Raw genomic sequence first — 21,123 nt, 5'->3', positions numbered from 1 at the left:
ATTCCTGAAAAGTCTATCTTCTTAACAGTACCACGTCTCTTCCATAGACAGCTCATTCTCAATACTGTGCTAATCACATGTGTTATCTCGGTTATCCTTGCCGCTGCCCTGGGTAGTCGGCATTATTGCTCAGAATGGTGAAGCCACTGGCCAATGCTGTTTGAAGGTTTGGAACATCCTTTGCACAGCATGAGCAGGCCAGGGCAATCAGCACTGTTCGTGAGACTTTTCTTCAATCCTGGTCACTGGAGAGATATGTTTGTGAGATAGATACCTTCAGCAGCCAGGGGATTTCAGAGCGAAGTCTATTTTTGTCCCTTGGTTTGTTTTTTCAACCCCCCTCCAACCCCTACCCCACCCTCCTCCATGTTCCCGTCTCCTTTTTAGTAAAAAAAATCCTCTCAGCTGCAAATCTCTACAACCCTGGAGCCCTTTTGGGTGAAGCTGGCGGGTGATGTAACCATCCAAAGATAGTCATGTTGTCAAAGTGCTGAAAAACCTACAGTGCCCTGAGAGCATGAGATCAAAGGGGCCAGGATTGAGCTCCCGGTCAGTATAGGTGGGGAGTGGGGGACGGAGCACGGTAGGAGCCAGCCCCTCTTCACATCAAAGCACACATGGAAGCCGTCTCAGAGATGCCATTTGAAGTGGAGCTTGGGACACAGGGACAGCTGCTCCAGAGCACAGAAGTTGGTGCCTCAGGAAGGTGGCAGCATTCACCTGTGGTCAGGGGCCACATAGGCCTTGTCCACATGAAACAAAGTGCAGCTTGGGGGACACAAGTGTGGCCGGCCAAGTTCTTCATCTGCTTGCTGAGCCACACCCACCCAGGCAGTGACTGGTCAGCATTATACAACCACTGGGCATCTGCAAGCTATTTTTGATATTTTTAAAGTGTTTATCCACACAGGCTAACCACAATATCATAGTCATACAAAAAGGAACTGTTGCTGATAGAATGAAAAAAATACTATTGTCTGCTTTGGGCCACATTGGACTAACTCAGGCTTGGGTAGTAACGCAGACTCTCACATGGTCAGAGTTGTGATAAGCAGCAAGACCAAGAGCTGAAGTTCCCTTCAAGAAACATTTGGCTTGTCCCAGGAGTGGACCAAATGATTTATAGGGAGTAATTGAATTCTCACAATAGCCCTCAGGGTCGGGTCCTGTTACTGCCCCCACTTTACAGACAAGGAAGTTGAGGTTTTCGGAGACCAGCATACCTGAGTCACCCAGCTTGCAATTGGCAGAAGCAGGTCACAGACACAAGGTCTCCAGATCTTGCTTTGTTATTAAAGTAAAGGAGAACTCATTACTTTTTACATAATACATGCAATTTGCTTGGTTAGAAGATTTGAAAACATGGATTCTACATTGGAGTGGGGTGGAAGAGATCCATAATAAAAAAAGTCTTTATGTTGAGAAGCCTGAGAATTATTTTTATACATATGCCTCTTAGAATGAACACTTCACTAACCACTTGTTGCTAGGGGAAAGGATTTGCAAAACCATGTGGCCTATTTACCTTTACTGGTTACTGTCGATATAATGGCTTAATTGTGTTTTCCCAGGAAGTCTGCCCTGAGAAGACTGAGGAGCAAAGGCTTCGGTGCAGCCGCTGTAGTAACTACAGGGAGCAGAGAGAGTAGGCTAAGGGAAAACCCTAGTTAACAGTGTCTAAGTACTCACATACAACAGCCCTCTGGCCCACTCTTTGGGCCCGAAGCCCGAGAAGCTAAGTAAAGTGACAGAGTGGTAGATCTGTGATGTGGATCCAGGCTAATTCCAGATCTTCGGAGGCAGGCGTTTAACCTCTATGTAGCTCTGCACTTTCAGTCTGCAGAGGTGAGGGAGTGACAAACTTAAGGGGCTCCTGTTCCTATTGACTCCTGGGGACTTATTTTGCAGCTGGAAGCAGAGGCCGTGTTCCGTGCCATCACCATTGCCAGCCAGACCAACTGCCCTCTCTACATCACGAAGGTCATGAGCAAGAGCGCCGCTGACCTCATCTCGCAAGCCAGGAAAAAAGGTGCTTTGGGCTCCTAAGGCCTCTCAGCCCCTGGTGCAACTTGCGGCTCCCTCCCTCCCTGGTTGCTATTTTGCTCTCCAGGAAGCCCCTCTCTATGTCCCATATCAATGGTGGGGTCCTGGGGTTTCTTGCACTTGTAAATAAGCTGAGGCTCTGGAGGGTAAAGTGGTTTGCTAAGATGACTGTTATTCTGAGAGGGGGTGCATCTTCCTCCCTCCCTTTGATCTTTCCTTCTCAGGTCACATGATCTGAGGATTTTTTTAAAAAATATTTATTTATTTATTTGATTCTACTAGTTATTATTATTTTTTAATTTCACCAGAGAGAGATAGAGAGAGAAAGGGAAAATGAAAAAGCAAACTGTCAGGTCTGGGACTTGAACTGCACTCAGCCATGTGGGAATCCAGCACCCTTAATCACCATGCCACCTGCTAGCCCCACACGTGATCTGATTTTATAAATGGACATATTAGCGTAGATTACCGTGAGTGCAAAAGTCAGATTCAGCTGAGATTGGCCTAAACAGGCACACGCAAGTAAATGCCCGGGTGAGGGTATTTGAGCATGGCTAAATCAAGGGGTGTCCACAATGGGATTTGGGCTCCATCACTGTCACTCCTTTTTCTTTTCTCTGTTCCTTCTCCCTTGGCTTTATGTTCAGTAAGAGTGGGGACAAGGCTAGATGCCAGGAGGTGCCTGTTGTCCTCCGCTCTTGATGGTGGGGAAGATGGCATAGTAGGGTACACCTTTTCCAACAGTGTGAGCAGTAAACCTCCCAGGGGCACGGAGATCGTCTTGGCTGGGTCACATGCTCAGCCCTAAACCACTAACTGCCCTGAGGATGCATAATCTGTCTGGGATTGAGGGCAGAATGCAGGGACAGGGTACCAATGCCTGAACCACACAGGTTACACAAGTTACTTTAGAAAAGGGTTGAGGGGCTGGCAGGTGGTGTGGTGGTTAAAGGCACTGGACTCCCACGTGACTGACTGCGGTTCAGGTCCTAGACTTGGTGCCTTGCTTTCTCACTTGCCCTCTCTAGCTCTGTCTCTGGTCAGATTAAAATAATAATTAATAATAATAATAATAATAAATAAAGTTAAATCATTATTTAAAAAAATGTAAAAGACGAGGGGTTGAAAGGGTCTTCAAAGCATGTCTGCCACCATGGCCTTCACAACACAGGACTCCGTCCCCGCTGCCCTCTTACTCCTGCTGCTTTCCTCTGCGGTTGTTAACGTGGACGTCACTTGCTCACCTCGTGCTTGGCTGAAGCTTACTCCCATTTCAAAGTTTTCTTTTCTGTTTTTGGTTCTTGTCCTCAATAGCAGACCGGTGGGCTCAGCTGTGAGGCTGAGCCAATGAAGAAAGTGTGGCCAGGAAACTGGGCACACAGGGCTCTGTATCTGGGTGTGAGAGATCTACCAAGTTTGTGATTGCTACTGCCGGGTGCCAGTGGCCATTCTGCTGGAGAGACCCAGGATGAGTGACTCATTTACCAAACTGGTCTGTAAAACTCCACGTGTGACTGACTGGGGGAGCTAAATATAGTCTCCACTGACTAACAGCTGGGTGGTCAGCCGCCAGGCCTTCTGGCAAAGGGTGATCCTTTTCTCATGGAGGGAGCCTTCTCTAATTGTCTAGACAGTCTTCCTCGCTGGCATATCCTGGAGTACCTCCTGCCTTCCACAGTGAGCCTGCTGTTTTCTCTCTCAGCTTCTAAATGTCTCAACTGACACGGCGTGGTTGCACCACGGGGTATGAGTCACGGGGCGAGAACCCGGAATGCAGCCCAATGTTCCTTATCCATTCTTGGAGAAAGGCAAAAAAGGACACGAAAAGTGTGTGCCCTCCCCTCCCCCCCTTCTGCCTGAAATCACGCACCACCCTCTCCTGCCTTCTGATACCTGTACCCTACTTGGGACCCATTCTTGGGGTGACCAGGTGGGCCCCTGAGGACAGGGTGTTTCAGTGATGTGCTGGTCTTATTTCAAACGTCACAGAGAAAAAGTCCTCACCCTTAGTTTTCTGGCTCATGGTTCTCTGGCAGGGAGAGTTAGTACAGCTGTGTCTCCGGGGTGGGAGGGAGGTTTCACTTCAGTGACTAAAACTGACTGCTGAGACTGAAGCCCGTTACTTCCCGTGGACTGTCATTCTCAGGAATGGAGTTCAAGAAGGAAGACGGAGTAGGAAGGGCGACTCTGCCCTCCTGAGCAGGTTATCGATTAAATCCCAGTGTGTTTAGCCGCCAGTAACCAGAGCTTTAGCAACTTTACTGGGCTGTTCGGGATTCCTATCAGGAAACTATAATTTAATGAAGACTAATTATATGCTCAGTGCTGGGATAGATACTTTAACCTTATTATTATGCAGGGTTCTCAAAGAACTCTGAAGAATAGGCTTTAGGGGAACCAGCAGTTCGCGTAATGGCTATGTCGCTGGACTCCTACGTAGTCGACCGCGGTTCGCGTCCCGGACCCGGTGGCTTAAAACTCATGCCGGGTGCATGTGCGTGCGTGCCCAAGATCCCAAGAGGAGAATGGAGGAGAAGGGATTGCGGCGTGACCATCCCCCCTGGGGGGTGATTTCTCGCTTTCTGTCTCTCTGTCTCTCTGTCTGGCGAGCGCACGAGCCCTATAGCGAAAAAAAACTCTCCAAAAAAAAAAAAAAAAGAATAGGCATTAGTGCTCTTGTTTATTTATTTATTTTGCCAGAGTGTGTGTGCATTTGCCAGAGAGAAATGAGAGAGAGAGAGATTGAGAGAGTGAGTGAGTGAAAGTAATCCCCCAATGGGATGTAGTCATGGCACAATCCCTTCTCCATTTCTCTATCCTGTCAGGATTTGGGGTATGAGGACACATGTCCGGTGTGTTTTTCAAGCTGCAGTGACTGGAATTTGAACCAGGGTCAGTCGTGTGGGATCTGGCTCTCTTAAATGCTGCTCCATGTGCCCACCTATATTACCATTTTATTTGTTTAGAGGTTTTTGCCTTAAGGCACGTGCACTTGCTGGAGAGAGAGGGAGAAACAGACAGTGAGAGGGAAAGTGAGAAATCACTCCCCAGGGGGATGACCATGCTGCAATCCCTTCTCCATTTTCCTGCCGGGATCTTGGACATACAGGCACATGCAACCCGGTGTGAATTTCAGGCTACCAGGTCCAGGACTCAAACCTCAGTCGGTCATGTGGGAGTCCAGCAATGTAACTGCTACTCCATCTGCTGGCCCCATAGTATCATTTTTTTAAGTGAAGAAATTGAATCACAACTTATCCTGGATCTCCCAATTTACCTAGCATTCAAACCCAGGTATAATGACTAACTTGCTTATTCTGCTCTTCCATGCTAAAGACAGTCCAGAGGGAGAGTTCTTCCACTGTTAAGGCTGCTTTCCTCTTGACAGTATTTGAGTGCTTGCCTTGACTCTCATTTCTTCATTTCTCTGCAGTCCTCTGTGCTTTAGTCTGCTTTTTGGCAAACCCTTGAAATTCTCATCAGTTAAAAGTGGATTCTTTTTACTGCTACCCCCAAAAGGCTGTCGTGTATGAATCATGGCCCTTGTTTCATTCCTTTGTCCATGGGAAATATCACTTACCAATCTTGAGTCTGTCTAGTGAGACCAGAAACATTACAACTTTTCCTTACGTGAAGAATTACTAATTGGAGTTGAAACATGGCAACATTTGTTTATAATCCTCTCCATGGAGCCTTCTAACATGAGACCTTGTGGGGAACTTTGACTGCGGACAATGACGATCAAAGATAAACCAGGACTCTATGGAGCATCTTTGGCCCAAGATTCTGGCCTAGAGGAACTTGGTGTCAGCCAGCCTTCTATGAATCAACATCTGCCTTCTGTTCTTTTTTAAGAAGCCCAATGAACACTTAGATCAAAGTCTTCTTCCTCCCCTCCCCATGGTTTGAACAATTAAGCCACTCATTCTGGATACAGAATCCCAGAACTGGCCTCATCTTTGATATATCCAAGTTATTGAGAGTCCTTGAGCAAATCACTCCTTGCCTTAGGTTAAGGAGTTAATAGACATACTGGAAAAAAAAAAAATGCAAGCCTCTGACTCATAGGAATGGATCTTACTTTGTGGGGCCAAAACATGCCCTTGTAATGGGAGGATCTAGCAATTCCCTGATATGTGGGCATGTTTGGGATTTGGAACCCCTAAGGTGGGAATGAGTAGGAGATAAAGAAATGAAATTTACTGAGCATCTGCTGTGTGTCAGTTTTTGCCACATCCTTTCATTTTCATAAGACTGAGAACTAGATATTATTATTTCATTAGTTCTAAGATGTACCTTTTATATATATATATATATATACACATATATATATGTATATATATGTATTTATATATATATGTATATATATGTATTTATATATATGTATATATATGTATTTATATATATGTATATATATGTATTTATATATATATATGTATATATATAAATACATATATATATCCTAGACCCATCTTGGGGGATAAGGAGGTGACCCCAAAGCACAGCAATTAAGTGCTATGCATAGGGATCTGGATTCCAAATGACCAACTATGGCTTGAATCTTGGCCCTGGTGGCTTGAAAAACATGTGAGGCGAGGCACATGCCCAAAATCCTGATATAATGGAGAAATGGAGGAAAAAAGGATTGTGGTGTGACCAGACCTCGTGGAAGGTGCTTTTTCTCTTTCTGGGGAGTGTAAGTGCCCTCTGGCTATATGTGTGTGTGTGTGTGTGTGTGTGTGTGTGTGTGTGTGTAAATCTTTGGCTTCAAATCTTAATTTGCCCAGAAATTTGAGGATATATTTATTTATGTATTTTTCATTTGGTTTTGCTTCGAGACCAGTAGATGGCATAATGGTTATGTCACTGGACTCCCACATAGGTCAAGTCCTAGACCCAGCAGCTTAAAACTCACCAGGTACATGTGTGTGTGTGCCCAAACTCATGAGAGGAGAATAAAGGAGCAGGGATGGTGGAGTGGCCATCCCCCTGGGGGGTGATTTCTCCCTTTGTCTTTCTGTCTCTCTCTATGATGAGTACACGCACCCTATAGCAAAAATCTCTGTTAAAAAAAAATACTTCTTTTGCTTCACATTTTTTTTGGGGGGGGAGAGATTTTCACTGTAGGGCGCGTGCGCTCGCCAGACAGACAGAGAGAGACATAGAGACAGAAAGCGAGAAATCACCCCCCAGGGGGGATGGTCACGCCGCAATCCCTTTTCCTCCATTCTCCTCTCGAGATCTTGGGCACGCATGCACACGCACCCGGCGTGAGTTTTAAGCCACCGGGTCCAGGACATGAACCGTGGTCGACTACGTGGGAGTCCAGCGACATAGCCATTATGCTAACTGCTGGTTCCCTTGCTTCACATTTTGATTTGTCTGGAAATTTGAGGATCAGCACTGCATCTTACAACCCAGGGCCTCTTCTGATCTAGAGAGGACAAAATCGCTCACATTTGGCAGATGAAAAAGCAGAGGCTTAGGGATGTTGGAATGTGGACTTGAACCCAGGTCTGACTCTAGAGCCACAGCTGTGGGCAGGCTTAGGGGCTGTGATTAACTATGCAGGGCCCAATGCAGCACATGCTTCCTGCAAACTCACTGCCCGTTTCCTACCCCTTCTAGGAAACGTGGTCTTTGGTGAGCCCATCACCGCCAGCCTCGGCATAGATGGAACCCACTACTGGAGCAAGAACTGGGCGAAGGCGGCTGCATTTGTGACGTCCCCACCTCTGAGCCCTGACCCCACCACGCCTGACTATATCAACTCCTTGCTGGCCAGGTGGGTGCAGGAATGTCAAGCAGCCTGTGTTTTCTGGAAATATCTTGGGGCCTGCTGGGGCAAGAACTGGAGCAGTCCCATGCATCAGTGGGACTGGAGTCTGCAGTGTGGTCTTGAGCACAGAACACATTTTAACAATCATTCAGTAATGATGTGATAATGGTTCTAGCAGTTAATCCCTATTACGTGTCACTCTCTGTGGTGAGAGGACACTCTCCTTTGTTCCTATGATGACTTTATGAGGCACTATTATCACCATTTCACAGATTAAGCAGCTGAGGGTCAGACAGCCTAAATGATGTGCCTAAATTCAAACAGACTGTCATGATGATGCAACCAAAATTACGGGGACTCTTTGTTGCTGCCCTCCGTAGACACATAAGATGTGCCTCATTCATTCGAGTCCTGTTTATTTTGCTAGGAGATGATCTAATCCTACCCCCTCACTTTCCAGATGGGGTAACTGAGCTCAGAGAGAGGCAGAGAGCCACCTAAGCTCACACAGCTAATACGAAGTAGGGGAAGGTTTCCAAACTCAAGTCACCAGACCCCAAACCCTCAGACTAGACGCTAGGTTCTGCCCTGACGCACTTCCAGCCATCTCTCCAGTTCACATGGAGCTTTTCTCCTTTGCCAGTGGGGATCTGCAGCTCTCTGGAAGTGCCCACTGCACCTTCAGCACTGCCCAGAAAGCGATCGGGAAGGACAACTTCACAGCCATTCCCGAGGGCACCAATGGCGTGGAGGAGCGGATGTCTGTCATCTGGGACAAGGCCGTGGTAAGGGATCGAGGTCAGATGAGGGTGGCCACAGCCAAGGTGGCAATGGGCCAGAGAAGAGCAACTGAACCAGTGGCGCTGCACCTCTGTGCCACCCTGGGTGGGTTGCTCAGCGTGCAGGTGACAGACCTGCTGAGCTGTCTTTGGGTCCAGGGGCTTAGTCCAGGGGTTTGAGCATTCCCCTTCCAGCATGATGAATCCTGTGGACTAGGATTCTGAGGAGGCCTCTTTATCGAGAGTGAACATTCTTTGGGCTAAGAGAGCTTTATGGCTTCTTTTGAAAGGGTTGGATATAACCCTTTGAAATGATAAGCAGTAAGTTCGCTTAGACTAAAGTCATCTTGCTCATGAAGGATGTCCTCATGCTGAGGGTACATGGTCACCCAGGCTATACAAGTGATTGTGTGTCAGTGTCTTCTGACAAAATGGCCTGATGTTATTTTCCTTGTTCACATCAAAAGGGATGACAAAAGAAGGAACCATGACCCCCTCGCCAAGATTTTAGTAAAATAATTAATCCATTCATATGTCGATGGCTTCCGATGTTTTATTTAAAATTTTTTCCCAGCTTTATTTTCTTTCATGAGCAAGAAAGAGCAACAGGAACTCTTAACAAGATCTTATCATGTGTAATCCTCCCCCAGCCTTCTAGCCAGCCAGAGTCATGAGTTCATCTGTGCACTCAACATGTTTCTGGTTGACCCAGATCAGAACTATGAGCTTCCATTTGGCTTCAGCATTGCAGAGCACTGCCCTCCCACCTGCGTACCCATGGCCGGGCACCTATGTTTATTTTTAAAACCGTAAAAAATATTCATATTGGTGCCAAATAGAATGCATATGCACCACCATTGCATTCATTCATCTGTAGTCTACACAGTGTAATCCACTGAGTTTACCTTTTACCTTGACTTCCAGGAAGCTCAAAGTTATGTTTAAACTCAAGTTCTTCCTTAGTAGGTTCATATCATTAGCATTTGCTTTTCTTTCTTTATTCTGTACTTATAAATGCATATATTGATCCTGGCACTATCTGGATCTTAATTATAAACATAATACATGCTCAGTGAACACTTGGAAACCACAGGCACACACACATATGAAAGAGAAAAATATTTCTCATAATTCCACAAGCCGAAGATAACCATTGCTAGCATTTGGGTGAGGTTCTTCCATATTTATCTCAAGCACATTTAAATACAAACACTGTCTGGCCAGCCCGAGGAGTGGTGTTTAAGGCAGCTGGATCTGACATGACTAACTGTGCTGTTGGACTTCGGGATCTAGCAGCTTGAAAAACATTCCTCTCCCAAGAGGAGAATGTAAGAAAAGGGATTGTGGCATGGCCATCCCCCTGGGGGTGCATTCTTATCACCCTTCCCCAGTCCATTTCTCTCTGGTGAGCACATGTACCCTACAGCAAAAAGTTTTTTATAAGAAAATAAATAGATAATTAAACAATAAATTTTTTTAAAAGAAAATGAATAAATAAATAAACAATTTTAACACCATTTGAAGAGTGGGGTTGCCATGGCATTTGTTTTACTGTGAACTCTATAATCTTTTCTGGAATGAAAAGGGGTGAAGATTGGGTCATTGGAAAAGTTATGATACATTTTTGCTTAGAAAAACATCGAAAAATACATCATGATTTTTCCGACCACCCAATAAATAAGTAAATGTTTGTACATATCCAGGAAAAAAAAATGCGTTCTTCAGGAGCAGTAACTTCTGTCTTGGACCATGTGTGTAACCATTTTGCCTGAGCCTCCATGACAGCCCAACTGATGCCCAGGCTTGATGGGAGAGGGTCTGTAGTCACCTCGGAGGACCCTCTTTGTGTTTCTGGGTCTTTGTGGTCATCTTCCTCTGAGCTAGAAGCACGCCCTAAATTAATTGATCTAGATACAGAGTTATTGATAGTTATAATTGTTTTGTGATTCCTAGGCCACAGGGAAAATGGATGAAAACCAGTTTGTGGCTGTAACAAGCACAAATGCTGCCAAGATCTTCAATCTGTACCCCCGCAAGGGAAGAATATCTGTGGGCTCGGACAGTGACCTGGTCATCTGGGATCCAGATGCTGTGAAGATCGTCTCTGCCAAGAACCACCAGTCGGTGAGGCTTGTGCTGGTGGGAGCGGGGCAGAGTAGAGACCACGTGCAAGGAGCTGGGTCAGGAGCTATGTCTTCTGTGGTGTTACCAGGGTTGTTCGACTAGGATGAGTCGCAGTAACAATCCACCTCCGAAACTCAGCGGCTTAAAACCTCAACTGTTTATTTCTCACTCCTGCTTTCCAAAGTGGGAGAGTCAGCAGAAGGGCTCTGCCCATCCTCCTCACTCAGGGAGGGAGGCTGATAAGCATCCCCTCGACACACGTGTCCGTAATTGCTGAAGCAGGAACAGGACGTGGCCAACGGTGTGCCGGCACTGAAAGCTCTCCCAGGAGAGGTGCCTACGTCACTTCCTCTCCCACCGCCAGCCAGAGCTGGGCGTATGGCTGTCCCAAGCTTCAGGCAGGCGGGAAGCATGATCGTACTTTGTGTTTGGGAAGTGAAAGACCAGAAACTAAGTGGTGAGCAGCACCAACGACTTCCCCATGAGGAGTTTCATGGGGAAGACCCTAAGTAAACCCTAGTCCCTAACGAAAAGCAGCTTCATATTTTGTTAGTAAAAATAGTTAATATTTTTGAAGCATTTATGTTTTAGGCACTGTGCTTTTAATTCACTGAGTCTCCAAAACAGTCTTCCACAGGTAGATACTGTGATGGTCCCTATTACATAAATAAAGAGATGCAGTTGTGAAAAATTAAAAATCTTAGGCAGGAAGTAAAATAAACGATGAGGCTAGCATTCAAACTTGGACTGCTTGACCTTCGCCCCACCCCCACACATACACACTGCTGTTCTTAACCACTTTGCAGTAATGCCTCTTGCTTGTTGAATAAAGGAGGTAGGAAGAAATCCTATTTTCGGTGAAACTTTCCTTAAACGTGTCATATCACATTATTTCATTTCAAGCTAGTTAGGGACCTGAGAGGTGTACATCCTCCATGCTCATCCTCTCAATACAAGACCGACAGGTACAGCACCCCTGATGGCTGTCCAGCTTCTCTTCCAGCACAGCCAGTGGCAAAAATTGACTTCCATTTGAGGGCCTTCTTAGCACCAGACACTTTGCTCCAGAGGCCAGTCTTTAGCAAGGGTCTGTCTCCTGGTACCTTCTTCTTGCTGCAAGTTTGCAGATGCATCGTGAGCTTTCCCTGGCTCACCTGGTGAATCAGTTCCTAGGGACACTAAAGGCAGGGTCCCAGACAACAAGGTAACCGCACTCCTTTTTCTCCCCTCCCTACTCCCACCCTGTGACTTTGCCCTTCATCTGTCTCTAGGCTGCAGAGTATAACATCTTCGAAGGAATGGAGCTGCGTGGGGCTCCTCTGGTCGTCATCTGCCAGGGCAAGATCATGCTGGAGGACGGCAACCTGCACGTGACCCAGGGGGCTGGCCGCTTCATCCCCTGCAGCCCATTCTCCGACTATGTCTACAAGCGCATTAAAGCCAGGAGGAAGGTATGAAGGGAGTTCAAGGGGTGCTGTGGGCTTTGTGTCACGGGTAGGAATCAGGAGGGAGTCGTGTTCTCCAGACCTTCAGGAAGAAATTCACAACAAAGTTCTCTTCCCAGAGAATACCCACGGCATTTTTAAAGTACTATTGGGGGGTCTTAAAAACTTTGTGGCCAAAGAAAGTTTTGTTTTTTTTTTTCTTCCTCACATTTTTACAGTGTGTTTACTTTAAAAAATTAAGATTTGAATAATTCAAGATAATGCCAGTGTATTTTTAAAGAAATGAATTAGTTTTAAAGGCTTAAAATGATCAGAGCAGTTCATACCCAGCCCGCTCTGTCCCATCTGTCCAGGGTTTCTTCATCGAAGCAAACGCCTAACGTGTGGCTACTGTAGTTCAAATAAAATCTTTTTTTTTTCTTTTTTGGAGAGGTTTTTGCTATAGGGCGCATGCACTTGCCAGAAAGACAAAAAGAGACAGAAAGTGAGAAATCACCCCCCAGGGGAGATGGCCATGCCGCAGTCCCTTCTCCTCTATTCTCCTCTCGGGATCTTGGGCACGCACGCACATGCACCCGGCGTGAGTTTAAGCCACCGGGTCCGGGACTCAAACCATGGTCGACTACATGAGAGTCCAGTGACATAACCATTACGCTAACTACTGGTCCCATAGTTCAAATAAAATCTTAATGTCACTAGGACAAGGTGGTGGCACAGCAGTAAAACAGGCACACGGCAAGGCATTCCCACATGGGATGGTTCCTGGTTCGGGTATGGGGACCTTTTTTTTTTTTTTTGAGAGGTTTTTTTGCTATAGGGTGCATGCGCTCGCCAGAAAGAGACAGAGAGACAAAAAGCGAGAAATCACCCCCTGGGGGGATGGCCACGCCGTAATCCCTTCTCCTCCATTCTCCTCTTGGGATCTTGGGCACGCACACATACACGCCCGGCGTGAGTTTTAAGCTACCGGGTCCGAAACTCGAACCACGGTCAACTACATAGGAGTCCAATGACATAGCCATTAGGGGACCCCCTTTTTTTTTTTTTTTTTTTTTTTTGAGAGGTTTCCGCTATAGGGCGTGTGCGCTCACCAGACACAGAGAGAGAGACATAGAGACAGAAAGCGAGAAGTCACCCCCCAGGGGGGATGGTCATGCCGCAATCCCTTCTCCTCCATTCTCCTCTTGGGATCTTGGGCACACACGCACACGCGCCTGGCGTGAGTTTCAAGCCACCGGGTCCGGGACGCGAACCGCGGTTGACTACGTGGGAGTCCAGCAACATAGCCATTACGCTGCTGGTTCCCTTGGGACCTTTTTGAGGACCCCACTTATACATGCCCTTGATCTAGGGCTGACTGAGGGCAGGGGGGATTGAGGTGTTGAACCTATTGGGGTGGTTGTCTTTCTATCTCCCTTTCTGCCTGTCTCTCATAATGGAAAAAATAAAGAAATCCTATGTCATTGATTTTATATACACACATGTGTGTATGCATGTATCTATGTATGCATATACATACATAATTATTTGGTCTCAGAAAAGTCATGTATTTTTCTATGCAAAATCCGTCATGACTTTTCAGATGACTCAATATATGTGTCAAGGGATTTCAAAAAAGTGTGTGGGAAAAAAAGGAATTAAAATATGAGTTGATTCTGATGCAAACGACTGTGAAATCCATGTGTAGTTTTCTCATAATATGCACGGTTGCTGAACTTTTTGTATACCCTTTGTATATATGCATATGTGTAAAATAAACTGGGTGATTCGAGTTGGTATGGGGTGAAGTCAGAACTCTGTCTTTTCACCTTCCCACTCCTCTTTCTCACTAGTCTCTGGGTCACCTGTGTCTAACCTGAGGGCTCCACACAGCAAGGCGAGACCAGCCCTGGGATGGTGGAGTTTGAGATGCACATTCTAGTTTTGGCCTAATAGAAGAGAGATCCCAGCCTTTCCTGGTAGGGACTATTTGTATTAGTACCAATTGAACTCCGGAACTAATGGAACGTTCATGATCTAGAGTTCCGGTTCCGGAGTACAGGTTTAGTCACCTCCCTCCAGAGTCATTAGCAGCACTGCAAGCTCTGCGGCAGGACTTCCCTGGAGCTTACAGCCATCCAGCTTGTGCAGTCAGGCTCGCCCGGCAGTGTGTCCTCACCTCTGCCAGTGATACGAAATGGGGAGGTTTTGTGCCAGCAGTGCCCCAGCCTCTGCCAGTCTCACAGTGTTTGTCTCATAGACTATAAGCCCCTCTGGGGCAGGCACAGTGTTCCATGTGGTTGGCACAAGGCCTGGCACAGAGCGCACTCAGCTGGTGTTGCTGGCTGGCTGGTTCTGCAGTCCTAGGGAATGCTCCCTGCTACAGCCAGAGGCCAGTGGGTCAGACCCCAGATGCACATTTCAAGCCCTGCCAACCCTGATCTGTGCTGAAGAGTGTGAGGCTGCAGCTCCCACAGGTTCCCCTTCTGGCCAGCACTTGAGACCTCATCTCAGGCGGCTGCCCTTCTGGGTTACTCTGCCCTGGCTCTCCCGTTCTGTAAGGTGCTTCTCCCGTTCTGTAAGGTTTTACCTCCACTGTTCCCGCTGCCGGGTGTGCTGCTAACCATACCACTCCTCTGGCTCCTGTCTTTTCCTTTTCCCAACCCTGTAACAAGGTCCTCTGAGCCTTTAGATAGAAGCTCATGGGGACCAGCAGTTAGCATAATGGCTATGTTGCTGGACTCCCATGTAGTCAACCACAGTTCGAGTCCCAGACCTGGTGGCTTAAACTCATGCTGGGCACATGTGCGTGCGTGCCCAAGATCCCAAGAGGAGCATGGAGGAGAAGGGATTGTGGCGTGGCCATCCCCCCTCGGGGGTGATTTCTCACTTTCTCTCTCTCTCTTTCTCTCTCTCTGTCTCTGGCGAGCGCATGCGCCCTGTAGCAAAAACCTCTCCAAAAAAAGGGGGGAAAAAAGCACATCATGACTTTTTCAATGACCTAGTATTTGGTGGGGGGCCCTTCACTGACCACCTCCCTTGTTGTTCTTTCATGACACCCACTCTTATTTATTTTATATTACTTCTTTCTTCCTTAGCATGTCTTTTTGATTTTCCAGTTCCCACTATGTACTGATAATGCTACCTGGAACAGACCCTAAATCATTGAATGAATGAATGAATGGTGACATGCTTTTCTCTTGTTGCAGATGGCGGACCTGCATGCGGTCCCCAGGGGCATGTATGATGGGCCTGTGTTTGACCTGACCACCACCCCAAAAGGGGGCACTCCTGCGGGCTCTACTCGGGGCTCTCCAACTCGGCCAAACCCACCCGTGAGGAATCTCCATCAGTCAGGATTTAGCCTGTCGGGTGAGTGGGACAAACTGATCTAGAGGGGAAGAAGGGGAAAGGAGAGGACTCTGAAACTAGAGGCGGTCCTAAGAGCTCAACTGCATGCCTTTTCCAGGCCAGTGCTGCATTGTCTTCAGGGAGAAGGTAACTGTGGCAAGCAGGAGGGTTTGTTGCATCAGCAGGGGGTCCTGGTGGGCATGTAAGACAGGTGTCATCGACTTGAAGAGCAGGTTTAGATGAAAACAGATTCTGTGCCACAGTCAGACTTGGTTGGAGGAGAAGGGCAGGGAGTTGATTTCCACTATGAATTGATAATGATTTTCTGTATTAGCCTATGAGACCCATGCAATATATTGTGGATTTTTTTTTTTAAGAGATTTTTGCTGTAGGGCATGTGCACTCACCAGAAAGACAGAGAGAGACCGAAAACTCCCCCCAGGGGAGATGGCTACGCCACAATCCCTCCTCCTCCATTCTCCTCTCAGGATCTTGGGCATGTGCGCACATGTGCCTGGTGTGAGTTTTAAGCCACCGGGTCTGGGACTTAAACCATAGTTGGCTACAGGGGAGTTCAGCAACATAGCCATTACGCTAACTGCTGGTCCCTTGAGGATATTTTTTTAATTGTCCAGGTTAAAAGATAACTCTGATTATTTTTATGCTCGAATCGTAATAACTTCTTCTAAGCTAAGGTTTTATTGCAGTCTGCCCTCCCTAGTAATCATAACAATGCTAACAGTGGCTCCCATTGATTGAACCTTTACCACCTGTTAGCTGCATCACTAGTCTTACCTGTTCTTTAAGAACTCAATTCAGAAAATACTCCGCTGCTCCGGAGCCGGTAGTCTTAAGATGGGGAAAAGCAGGCTTAGCTGGGGCGGTGTGTGCTGCTAGGACGTTGCACTCTGCATGCTGAGGCCACATGGGAGGCCTGGGTTTGATTTCTGGTCCATCTTCAAGTCCAGGGGTGGCCAGAAATCCCAGCCACTCAGAGGGCTAAGGCAAGAAGATCACAAGTTCAAGGCTGATCTGAGCAACAAAGTGAGACCCTGTCTAAAAAGAGCCAGGCGTGTTGGTGTATGTCTTAGTCCCAGCTGGGCAGCTGAGGCCTATGGATCACAACATGGAAAGACCCTGTCAAGAAAGAAAGGAAGAAAGGAAGGGAGGGAGGGAGAGAGATGAAAAAAGCTAAAAATCTGGGGGGTAACTTTGCCAGAGGTGGTATTCTGGTAGTCGCAATACTTTTTGCCAGTGTTTTTGCCATCTTCGATTGCTGCCCTGGGTTCCTTAAGCCTTAAACTTTTAGAGGCTCCTTTCTGAGTAGACTCAAGCACGTGTCAATGTTTTCTTTCATGCCGTAGCCACACAGATCTGACCATCGCCACTCAGACTGTAAGACTCTGAGCATGTTACCTAACCTTAAAGAACTTCAGTTATCTCTTCTGTAAAACAGGGACAGTAATGACAGTAATAGCACATCTCCCAAACCACAGTGCTGAGGATTAAATGAGATAATCTGTTAAGCATCGAAAACATTGCTTTCCAGGATAAATGTCAGCAGGTCTTCTCAATCTTACTAACATGCTGAGGGTCAGGAGAAATCTAGATAGGAACTTGGCTTTTCCTAGCAGAGGGTGGTTTTTGAGAGGCTGGGATGTGAAAGACTGGAATGATCTGACAGACTGGAATGCAAGTTTTTTGGGAAATAAAGCAAGGAAGGCATTGAATATTGTGTACTCTTAAACTTAATCTGGTTTCTCTCTTGCCCAAACTCCTCTCTCCCATCTTTCTTCCTGGGAATGTATCTCCCACTGCAGGCACCCAAGTGGATGAGGGGGTCCGCTCAGCCAGCAAGCGCATCGTGGCGCCCCCTGGAGGCCGTTCTAATATCACATCCCTGAGTTAAACAACCCCTCACCAGAGAGGGGCTGAAGTCAGAAGAGATTTTTTTGAAGCCAAAATGGTACACCGATATTTAAGAAGGAAAGCGAATCCAAACGTTTGCGATCTAAAGAATCAATAAGCCTCAAGCCTTATGTTTCTCCAATGTTACGCGCTCGCTTGCCTAGCTTTATGAATATGCTTTGATTTCTGTTTATGCATAGCCTTGATTTGTTGACCCCCCCATTTACATGCATGCAATCAGACAGGCCACTAAGGTAAAAGAGTCTGCTATATCATAGTGTTGAGAGCGTGTGTAGTGCTGCATCTTACGACAAGGGGACAGACAAAGCTGGGATGTCAGGGACATGAACACAAGGGACACAAGTTATTTGGGGATGAGTGGGTGGTGGGAGCCCAAAGCAAGGTGAGGGTGCAGAAGGGCTGGGGTAGGGCGTGTAGGAGGGAGGCGGGTGGGCTGGGTGAAGCAGGAGGGTGTTGTGTATTGTGTTGATGACATAGGTTGATTTCCATGGAAGACGGTCACTTGTGGCAGCTGTCACTTCATCATGGTCCCCTGAGGTCTGCGGAGAAGGAAGGCCATCTTTGGGTTCTGGACTTTGTCATGTCCTCTGCTAGTAGATTTTGTTTCTTTCAACATGTATTAAAATGCCAAACCCCAACCAGTTCTTCCATCTGCTTGATCGTGCAGTGTTTGATCGGAGCCTCTTTCTCAATGTTGCTTTCAAATCGTCCTCTTTCTTGGGCCGGGAAGTATAAACGAGGAGAGCGCAGCAATGTCTCTCCCTCCCTCCCTCCCTGTCTCTTTGGTGCTTCTAAAAAGCAACAGCTAAGACCACAGCACAGGCCCTCAGATGAGGGAGGGCCACTGCAGCTTAAATACGCCTCTGTTGCAACATGGGGAGCTCACCTCTCACTCTCGCGACTTTGCAAACCAAGAAGAGTAGCGTGCCTCTGGCCCCCAGGTTAGAATTTAGCTCAGATGGTGCAGGACGAAGGGCCTTTCTTGGCAATGGTGTTTGATTTTCTTGACCTCCTGAGATCCAGGCACATTCATGAATAAATAGGATTCCCTCTACCCCTTTTTTAGAAAGTTGCTTTTCTTAGGTGTTTCCTAATTTTTACTACACTATGGGAAACAAGCTAGGATTTGGGGAAGCCAATCCCGAGCAGAGGGAATGCGTTTTGTGGCCCTTGTTCCATTTTTCAGTTCTGAACCATCCGTTCCACCTTCCATGAACAGATCCTGTGGGAGAGCTCTTTGTTTCAGTACTGAAATCTCCCCAAGTGAGTCAGGTGCCTTCCTGATGGGGGACATACAGGACATTAGCATGGAGTGTTCGCATTGACCTAGCCTGCCAAGACTGAATGTTATTTCCCTATTGTGCCACTTGCAGAAATTCAATTTTGGAGCAAATTCCTGTGAGCAAGATGAGGCTCTGTAGAACCAAGATGCCCAAATATTCAACCTGGAATCAGACTTCCAAGCTCTGTGAGATCTAACTGATAGAATCCATAACCCGTGACTAAGTACTTTGAAGAGGAGAGCAGGCCTCAAACACCTTTTAAGTGCTTAGGAGAAGCCACTATCTCTGACTGCAGGTTTTAGTAAATTGAAGACCACCAAAAGGTGAACCCTTAGCTACAAAGGAATTTGGAAATAGCCAAGGAAAAGAACTTCCTCTAGCAAGCTGCTTTCTGTTCTAATCATGAAAAAGAGTTCTCTCTCATAATAGGGAATCTTGCTATGTCAAGACTCTCATGGTGCTTTTATTTTAAGGGAAACTTAAATAAAAGGAAAAAATGTAGCTCCTAATTCACACATCTAAGATTTGGGGCCTGTCATCGAACTCGGAACGACAGTTTTATATTCAGAGGGAGTTTGCCAGATCTGACCATATATATACCTCATTGACTGGACTCTGCTTTAGGATAGGCTGCAGTACCAGCCACAACCACCAGGTGGAGGAAAAGACACATAAATAAACTGGTCTGCGCACTCACTTCCGCACCATCCTCTATGCTGTTACCCAGCCCTAAGTCCGACGCATCTGTCCATGACCTCTCTGCCACAAAAACAAACCTTCCATTGCCAAATTAATCATCTGCACCGCACGTGGGACTTCCAAAACCCAGCATTCAGCTAGAATTTTATCTTCTCCCCAAGATTTCCATGCTGTAGGAACATCCCTTTAATCCGAGTTGTGCAACATTATCTAAGGAGGCCTCCCTCCCTTCAGTTACCGTTAGTAATTTTCTAAGCATAGAAATTCTTGAGAATTCCAAAACTCCCACTAGTTTTTAAACATGAGTACTGAGTCAAAGCACTTAAGTTAAAATTGGTATGCAAATTGGTTCTGTTCCTTAAGACACATCAAACAGTTCCCTCTAGGAGAGGAAATGACAGTGAAGTGACTTGTGGCGCTCTCCGAACTCACTGGCATCTCGTCTGGGCGTGGGGAGGTGGGCCAAACCTACTGTCTCATCCCTCACCTTTTTTGGTGGTGGTTGTGTCATCTCCCGGTCTCGCTGCTCTGTAAGAATGCCCCTGCCATCCCCCCAGTCTTCTCACACCATTTCTACACCCAGATGGCTATCAGTGTTCTTTCTGAGAGAGCCACAGTCTTGGATAGTCGAGAGCATGTGTGTGGAACTATTAAATCAGCCACCCCAGTAGAGCTGTTTCTTTTACTTCGAGGTTTTCTATAACTAGTAAGATTATTACAGTTATCCTGAACATGGATTTTCGTAAGTCCAGACATCCTTCAGCCTTAGTCTTCATGGCTATATCCAGAGAATCATTCTCTTCTCCAAAGCCTGGACTTTTGTTCACTCTGAGAAGCATTTTCCAACAGGATGGGCGATTGCCAACATTGGTTCTTGCCACAAGCTTCCCAGGCCTTCTCCCCTGGAAAACGCCAGCTTGAGTCCCAGATACACTCCTGGCTGTCTCGGGCAGCCCGCATTCATTGTAAGTTCCCTCTTTGAAGTGGTGTGTGGGTGTTCAGTTCTGTGTCTGGTGGATATGGACAGACGGTAAATCTCCCTGTGATCTGTGCTAGCTGTGAGGCAGCTCTGGAACGTGAAGAGCTGTTTGGTTTGAACCGTGAAGAAAACTGTGTTTTGAGTTTAGCTGAGATTAAAGGAAAAAAAAATTTCATCAAGTGACTGTTAATGTAAACCTGGTTATTAAAATAACTATAAAAGTACCATGTCATTCTCTAGTCTTCTGTTTAGAATGTGTTGTTTCGCCTACAGTATTAAAAGTGCACAATAAAGGGGTTGGGAAGTGGTGTGGTGGTTAAGGGTGCTGGACTCCCACATGGCCGACTGTGGTTTGAGTCCCGGACCTGGAGGCTTGCTTTCTCACTTTCCTTCTCTCTCTCTCTCACACTCTGTTTCCCCCTGGTCAAATTAAAATAAATAAATGAAGTTAAATAAAATAATTCTTTTTTTAAAAAAAATGCATAATAAAATTGAATAAATAAAATAATTCTTTTTTTTAAAAAAATGCACAATAAAATTGACATGTTATTAAGGGCAGAATTGATGGTAACAGTTATCTGGAAAAAATTTGTCTAGGCTTCTGTTCTTTCATTGAGGTTGAGCTGTTTTAGCCTCCATGGAGTTTGATTGCTATTATTGAAACATATGGGAATGAACAGATTTTTCTATGGACCATCAAATTTAATATTAGTGTAGAAGGCATTATGATTTG

General features: G+C 46.4%; 1 protein-coding gene across 2 annotated transcripts in view; it reads left to right on the top strand.

Moving 5' to 3' along the window:
• The window catches only part of DPYSL3 (dihydropyrimidinase like 3), a 131,414-nt gene extending 110,800 nt beyond the window's left edge, over nucleotides 1-20,614 (top strand). For both annotated transcript variants that reach the window (XM_006148051.3, XM_006148052.3), the window contains exons 8-14: nucleotides 1,909-2,029; nucleotides 7,672-7,828; nucleotides 8,466-8,607; nucleotides 10,555-10,725; nucleotides 11,997-12,176; nucleotides 15,359-15,521; nucleotides 17,321-20,614. In XM_006148051.3, coding sequence (XP_006148113.1) covers nucleotides 1,909-2,029; nucleotides 7,672-7,828; nucleotides 8,466-8,607; nucleotides 10,555-10,725; nucleotides 11,997-12,176; nucleotides 15,359-15,521; nucleotides 17,321-17,409 — 1,023 coding nt within the window. In that variant the 3' untranslated portion in view covers nucleotides 17,410-20,614. The remainder of the gene's footprint in view (nucleotides 1-1,908; nucleotides 2,030-7,671; nucleotides 7,829-8,465; nucleotides 8,608-10,554; nucleotides 10,726-11,996; nucleotides 12,177-15,358; nucleotides 15,522-17,320) is intronic.
• Nucleotides 20,615-21,123: the final 509 nt, after the last annotated feature.

Source organism: Tupaia chinensis, unplaced genomic scaffold (genome assembly GCF_000334495.1).
Source record: "Tupaia chinensis unplaced genomic scaffold, TupChi_1.0 Scaffold000228_1, whole genome shotgun sequence".
NCBI lineage: Eukaryota > Metazoa > Chordata > Mammalia > Scandentia > Tupaiidae > Tupaia > Tupaia belangeri.
The sequence above is the reverse complement of the archived record's forward strand: the minus strand, read 5'-3'. Positions and strand labels throughout refer to the sequence as shown.